The 7,854-nt window shown below is 40.3% G+C and overlaps 1 protein-coding gene across 1 annotated transcript; it reads right to left on the bottom strand.

Annotated features, from left to right (window-relative positions):
- Window positions 1–1,069: 1,069 nt before the first annotated feature.
- On the bottom strand, window positions 1,070–7,200 carry LOC140737979 (transmembrane protease serine 6-like). The gene is made up of 6 exons (XM_073064889.1): window positions 7,016–7,200; window positions 6,101–6,166; window positions 3,819–3,987; window positions 3,255–3,514; window positions 2,786–2,919; window positions 1,070–1,692 (listed from the first exon to the last, which is right to left on the bottom strand). The coding sequence occupies exons 1-6, from the start codon at window positions 7,155–7,157 to the stop codon at window positions 1,528–1,530; spliced, it is 936 nt and encodes a 311-aa protein (XP_072920990.1). The 5' UTR covers window positions 7,158–7,200; the 3' UTR covers window positions 1,070–1,527.
- Between the last annotated feature and the right edge of the window lie 654 nt (window positions 7,201–7,854).

Raw genomic sequence — 7,854 nt, 5'->3', positions numbered from 1 at the left:
GTGGGGTGACCTGTTTGCAAAACTCCAGAAGCAGCCTAACTAGAGTTTTATAAAGCTACAACATAACTTGCTGGCTTTTGAACTCAACGCCTTGACTAATAAAGGCAAGCATGCCAATATGTACCCTGTCAACCCATGAGTAGATGTGGAACCTCTTATAAGAGCACAAAGTGCCTTTCCTCCATGTCACACCCTCTAGCAAGATCCTATTTGATCCAGTTGTGACCTTAGCACCCCTCGTCTCCATCTTATCCAAATGACGCTAATTTGAGCACATTTAATCACTTTGCCTTCACTGGTCTGGAAGTCCTCTGAAATGGGCACCTCCTTTTGCCTCACTCACCAACCCTCGTTCTACAAAGCCCCACTGGTGGAAAGGCATCCAGTTAGCATCGGCCATACTCAAATTCTTGTATCTTTCAATAAGGTGTATTCTTTGGTGCTTGGAATAAGCACAATTTGTTCAACTGCACTACATACATTAACCCTTTAATTTTAGGAATTAACCTATTGCCACTTGTCTGCTCTCAAGAGAAAGGTAAGAGTTTGAGGTTATTTTGCCTAGGGGCTTCACCAATTCTCCCCCCCCCTACCACTGGATATTTCAAAACATTCTGGTCCTCTGTAACACATGGGACCCTCCTGTGCACTAATTAAATGCTTCATGTCCTATAGTACAGTTATCATAATTCATTGGCTTCACTATAAATGCAAGTTATTTTCACTCTGGTTTGAGGATTGGAACTGTGCAGATTTGATGAATTAGTCTTCCCTATCAATGGTATTTTCTTCTATTGACAAAAATGGAATACTGCATAGTGGAACATAGGGATATAATTTGGGAAGGAGCACATTGTAAAATTAAGTGATTATGGAATTAGGTCAGGAAATTGGTATTACAGTAAAAGATCAGCTGTGACCTTATGATTATCAGGACAATGCAAATGGTAAAGGACTGCTTTTTCCCCCCAATGGGCAAAGACTACGAGTGTACAGTAGTGATGAATTTAAGAAAATGCATCACTGTTCTCCCTTCTGAATTACAAAGCTTTAAAGACAAACTTTATAATCTTAAATTATATTTTTATTGCAAACAGTTTGACACATCTTACATTACATTAGTGAACAGTACATTTTATAAATTGTTACATTGTAACATACAGAATTCCACCACTTGTGATGGTTAAATAGCCATGGTATGGCCAAATAATAAGTTTAACAGAATCTTTTATATTTCTAAAGTATAGTTTTCTAAGGAAACCATTTAAGCAATCCATTTAATAAATAGTAATACTATTAAAAAATACAAATGACAACTGCACTGTGCTTTAGCTGGTTGATTGCCATAGAGCTGGATAGTTCAAAATCCAGATGTTCTCCAAATGAAACTTGTTATACTAACACTCAAATTGAAAGCTTTTTTCCAAAGCTACAGTTTTTCCCATACAGACTCCAATATGGGGTGGAAGTATTAAAAACACAACAAATCTAGGCAACTTCCTAGAAGGACTGTCACAAATGAGGCTGCTATTGATTTGTATTTTCCATTATCCAATTCCGAACAGACATTGTCTGCGTATATACACCAGGCTGATGAGGTCTTCCACAGCCTCTTCCAAAGGAAACAACTCCTGCCAATAACCATGCACGAGAACCCTCATCTTGGCACAGCAATGGTCCTCCAGAATCTCCCTGGGAAGAAAATAAAGCAAGGTTGAGGATATGTTGCACTTGGAGATCACCATGCAACCCCAACTATCCTTACACATCTCAAACCCAAAGTGTTAGTTCCTTTCCATAGATTCTTCTGACTGACAAGCCTTTTCTAGTATTTCTATTCATGCAATTCATTATGTTCATCTTGGATACTGAGTGCCATCTTACCAGCAAGTGAAAGGAGAAAATGAATATCACACTACTCAGCTTTTCTTGAACTGCACTCCAAAACTGTGCAACTCAATACCTTAAACTACAAGGGATGCAGATTCAGTTGGCAGTGCCAGCTCAAAACCTATTGAACTAACATCTCATCTCTTAACTAACATCTGTCTTGCATTTTCATGTTTGCACTTTGAAGTACATTATATGAAAATTGCTCTATAAATTATTACTACTCAATCTGATACAAGACTAAGTCGTTATTACACCAGAATTCAGTGCTTTCCAACTGCCCTGTTGGAAATTGTACCCACTGAGATGCAGAATGCAGCAGTTATTTTGAAAAGGGTTGCACGTGGGATTTTTGTGTTTTTGTACAATCACAAGGATAAATTAGCTTTGCTCTAGAAAGCTACAGAAAGACAGCTACAAAATGACTGCACGAATCTTAAAAGATCAATTGCTAGTCTCCAATTCTTGGATATACCCAGTGAGTACTAAATGCACAGAAGGGCATGCACACCTTTCCTTGCTAAAGGATTTAGTGAAGGAGACAGAATGAAAACGTCACATGTCAATTCCAAAAAGATGAGTGGAAAGCAATCTGTTCAAACTAGCACCCTACAGTTTGAGCAATGTATTTATAAACAAGCTGCACCATTTCAGTCACTCTGGAATTCTACCATCGATTAAGCCAGCTCCAACATTACAGCCAAGCTATCAGACCCTAATGAAATTGCCACAATTTTAACGATGAGAACTTGATTACTCCACAGTATCCCCATTCATTCACCTGCAAAAGCTTGGTCTAATACTGAATTACCATTTCATGGCAAGTGATTAGATATAATTAACCTGAAGAGCATATGGTGTCCCACAGAAATAAACTAATCAAAGAACTCCATACCTGACATGCATCTCTTCCACCTTCAGCCACCCCCGCACAGATCATCTGTTCAGTTATGTTGGGCAGGTAATGCCGACATCGGCTGTTGCTGAAAACTTCCACTTCAGTCTTCAAAAGACTTCCACTGTCCTTTCCTATTGGCAATGAACAGCACAAAGTTAATATGTAGTCCAAAACAGTGGCAATATACGTGAAGTGTCAGTCACCCCTATGCTGCATCACAACACCCTAGATAAATGGCCATTTTAAACAATCTGCAGTTTAAACAATTTTAAAAATCCAAATGATCTTGCCAGAAAGTTACTTCCCTTAAATATCAGCAATTTTTTTTTTTAAAAAACAACTATTCTTTCCAAGTTTGGCTTGTTCTTGTTTTAAACCCAAGACCTATACTACCAGAACAAATCATGTAAAAGCTTATCTTAGGTAACCTATGGAAGATGGCTAATTCAACAAGTCTGACCCGTACCATTTTCACTTGTTTTTCCCCATCCGACGGTTGTACAATTTCTGCCAGAAATGGATGTTGTGGCTGCAGGTAGACAAGCTGGTTGGACAAAGCCAGTGTATTCAACTGGCTGTGACAGCTGTAACAGGGCAACGTCATAATTAAAGGACGATGTTGCCTCGGGGTGAACGAGCATCTTTGAAATTTTTCGTTTCTGTACACTGCTTGTTGGCTGAGTCAAGAAATTGATTCCAAGCACTACAGTCCAGTTCTGTATATCACTAGAATTCAGAGGGAAAGCAAATGTTAGGCTGTGACGATTAAACACAAGGCCTCGCGTACCCATCTTTGGCTCAATTAAACATTTCCTTAAAATGCAATTAGATTATTTACTAAAGTATTTGCATGAAGTACTTAATTGGCAGAGTGTGGCACTTTATATTACACATCTGAATCAGGTTGCCTTCAATATACAATTAAATGTAGCAACAATACAGAAATCTCTGCTTCCATGCAATTACAATTTACAGTGCAAGGCAAAACGATACTTTAAAATAGCTTGCCGTGGAGGAAAATTGCATTTACCTGTCATTGACACAATGTGCAGCTGTTACAATCCACCTACAGGAGATAAGTGTTGCTCCACAGACGTGTCGGTTGTTCAACTGTATACTGGCTACAAAAGGCCACTCGCCACCATACGTCTCCAGTCCACCTACAATTCTCTCAGATCGAATTTTCTGCTGACCACAACCTATCCAAATAAAAAAAAGTAGATTAATATGCCAAGCCATCGAAGATTTGCCCTCTTGATCTGTTAAAATTACAATTCAATAGCTTTGATTCACTTCCTTATTAGGAACTTAACTATTTTCACAAGATGCCAAAACAAAGTACAGTACACTCTAGTTAATTGGGCCATCAGTTAACCAGGGCAGCCGGTTATTTTGGACAACTCTTAAAGAGCAAAAACAAATCAAGAAAATAGCTGGGATTCCCCTGTTTATTTGGGACACTATGTTGCTTAATTGGGACAGAAGAAAATGTGCAAACAGTTTCTAACTAGAATCAATCACTTCAACTTGTGTGGCTGTTAGACAACACTGTGCTGACAGCAAACGGTTTTTAAAAAACTTTCAGTTGTATGTGTTTGTGTTCAAAAAGCAGTGACTTTGGTCACTGATAGTTCACAAGAAATAAAGCAGTAAGGCAATCTGAATGCTTGAAACAGCAGTGAGAAAACAGTTCCAGACTTAAGATGCCAGAAATGGCCAGGAGTGAAAATGAAACAATTTCACTACTTCAGCCAGTTAGGAACTCTGAAGAATGTGAAGGTATCGATGATCATCTTGAATGTTACACGGAAAATGAAGATTGAAGGATGTAATTGTCAAAAGCATTATATGAAGGCAGTCCATTATCTGCACTAGGTGTCAGTGCTGACTTTGTTCACTTACACAGCATACTTGAGATGAATTCCTCCTTTGATAATTATTAGGAACTGAGTTTCATAGTACTGTAGTAGCATCAGTGGTGTTTCAATTTGTCCTGCATTTTATTTAAATATACAAGTTCTTTCTCAGTTAAATGGTAGCTTGACTTTTTTTTTTATTTCCATGAAACTTCAGCTAATTGGGACAGCCACCTAGTTGGGCCAAAGTATACCTGTCCCAATTAACTGGAATCCACTGTATTCCCATGACCTAGCCTGATTAACTCCACCATGGATGATCCCAAGTCCAGCTGCAGAAGGAGAAGGGTTGGGCATGGGGCTAGCAACCCCATCCTGTAATAACCCAGAGCTACAGAATTGCCAACAGAAACTCCAAAGGCCTCATCCCTGAGAGAGGACGCATCTTTGCCGAGAAGATGCATGGTGAAACCACAAGCCCTTGGAAGCCAGGAAGATGGAGATGATTAGGACGCAGTCTGTGCAAGCCAAGCACTAATGTGGACTCCCCAGGGAAAATGGAAGAGAGACTGGCCAAAAGATACCTGGTGATGTGACCCTGAAGCTGAAATCAAGAAGATGGACTACACCTGGGGACAACTTGAAGACTACAGAAGACTGGTGAGCTACTGTTGGTAGACTATGCCCCAATAAGGGGTGAAGGGCTTAATTAACTAATCCACTTGGGCTTTTGTGTCCAAGTACACTGAGTACCAACTACATTTTCTTCTATTACTTCAGAGAACATCACCACTGAACATATTATAATCTGTATTCTACCATTTCAGGTTTTAATCTGGTAAATTTCTACGGTTCAGCTTTATCACCCTTCAACACACTTCGCAAAAAAAGCCATTGCATTGAAAAAATCAGTTGATACAGAAGTAAATCTAGATTATGAGTATTCAGTATCCTTGTGTACAGAACCTTGAATCCAAAGCTATTAGAGTTGCTTTTCAAGTTAAAGCCTCCAGAGGCAGTTTATTTCGAGTCTCATTTCAAATAATAGCAGCAGGACAGATTATCTTAATGATTCATTCATTAGGTAATCTAAGAATAATGTGCAGCCAGACAGCACTGTGGCGCAGCGACTGCCTCACTACTCCAGTAACCCTGGTTCATTCGAACTTCTGGTGCAATATGGTATTCTCACTCTTTTCCTGACGACATTGTTGTCGTTTAGGTGCTCTGATGTTTCCTGCTCCTCATCCACCCTCACTTCTCCCTCCCCACTCTCAATTCAAGAACACAAGGGACTGAGGTTCATTGCCTATAAAACAAGGCCAATTTACAGTGGCCAAAGGGCACAATCTGGGAAGGAGGTGATGGAAATGTGGGGAGAATAAGAGTTCAGCATAAAATTATTGGGCAGTGAGTAGTGAAGACTGAAAGGCCCACCTCCATTAACATTACTTACCACAGGCAGCGTAATCTGATGTTCTGCAAGCCTCATTTTCCATGCATTTGTGAGAGAAGTAGAAGACTGTAATATAGAACATTTACAAAGTTACTAAACATCACCAACCAATATTAACACATCTGCACTTATTAAACAAAACCCGAGTAAGTTTAATTATATTTGGCCCAATGATAGAAATTCAAAGTGAGATATTCATCATGCTTCATTTACACTCATTTCTACAGAGTTCGTCTCCTAGATAAGATGCTCCTGCATCTATCTATCCCTTCACCAGAAGGTGGCTGGTTACATTACAGGAGACATTTAGCGAGATCATATCACTAAATTAGTCCAATTCAATGCTCACCGTATTGAACTGAAAGCAAGCGCAAACCTTCCATTCAGCTAAGTAGCATGTCAAGAGCGCAGTTTCAGAGAGACCCAACACCCGCAAATTTGCATCAAGATCCCAAACTTACATCAAAAGCACAAGAACAAAGAGCCGCAAATCAAAATTTGCACCATAAAAATCAAAATTGACATATACTCCAATAGCCTTTAGGAAGCGTTAGCATGGAAAGAATCTAACACGCCGAGAGAGATGCAGCCCCCTTATCAGAACTATTACGAAAGGCATAGTTGAAAGAAGCTTAACGCAAACACGGGATTCTACAGAAGCTGCCAACGTTCAGCAACACACAAAATGCCAGAGCAACTCAGCAAGTAAGGCACGTTTGACTGGCTGAGTTCCTCCAGAATTTTGTGCGTGTTTGAAAGAAGCTTAACGTTTCATTTACAGACACAAACTGCCTTTGCAATAATCAAACTTGGGCAACTTCCCGAGAATTAAAACAATCACTGTCAGGCAAGAGAGATTAATTTAGAAATTCAAATCAAACTATTTGCCTATAATTAAAATGCAAAACCGCTCACCTAATACAAAAGCAGTCAGTGCTGCAGCTATTAAGACAAACAGCGTGGTTGTTGTTATTGCTAGTATCTTTAAAAGTCTGTTCGTCGGTATCCGAGTCTTCACTTCTTCGGTCTTGGCCGATTCTACATTCACGATGCTCATTTTGACTACTGAAGCGCAGTTCCCCTGCTTGCTCTCAGATAGCACCCACTTGGAAGGAATGAAGACAATGCGCCAACCAGCCGTAATTTATCCAGATGGGCGCGTGACGTCATCTGCCCCCAGGTAGGAGCCGATGTTGTAATTTTCCGTATCCCGATGCAGTCATCTGCCGTTAACCTACTTTCATTGGAGAGCTCGCGAAAAAAGTACAAACAGGTCCAACAAGTGGGATGAATTTGTTGGTACGTGCGGGAAGTTGACGAGCGCGCGGTTTCGTAAATAAGTTAAACGGCCTGACCAAGGTGTAAAAAAAAGAGATTCTTTCCCCCTGCTCTTTCAGCTGTCTGAACTCCAGGAGGAAATAGAATTCTTTCTTTTGCATTTGCCAAGGTCGTTGTTAATGATTGTGGGAGGTTGAAAACTGGAGGAACAATGATGAGTGTAGGAAGTACTTCTGAGTGGGTCGGGTAGGTGACAGGGATGGAATTTGCGGCCCTGCTTCGGTCCGGGTCGACCGCGCATATTGTTGGGTGTGGTACGATATGGAGAGCAATTTATTGCCCTTTCCCTCTGCACGCAGCTGATGAATCCAACGGAACGGCAGGGACCGATATGGCGCAGGAGTTAGGGTATATCGCAATACTGACGTGCTGAACCCCACAGTCTGCATGAAGACATCTCAGTCACAGTTCGACTT

This window comes from Hemitrygon akajei, chromosome 13, assembly GCF_048418815.1.
Source record: "Hemitrygon akajei chromosome 13, sHemAka1.3, whole genome shotgun sequence".
Classification (NCBI taxonomy): domain Eukaryota; kingdom Metazoa; phylum Chordata; class Chondrichthyes; order Myliobatiformes; family Dasyatidae; genus Hemitrygon; species Hemitrygon akajei.
This window is presented reverse-complemented; position numbering and strand designations above follow the sequence as displayed.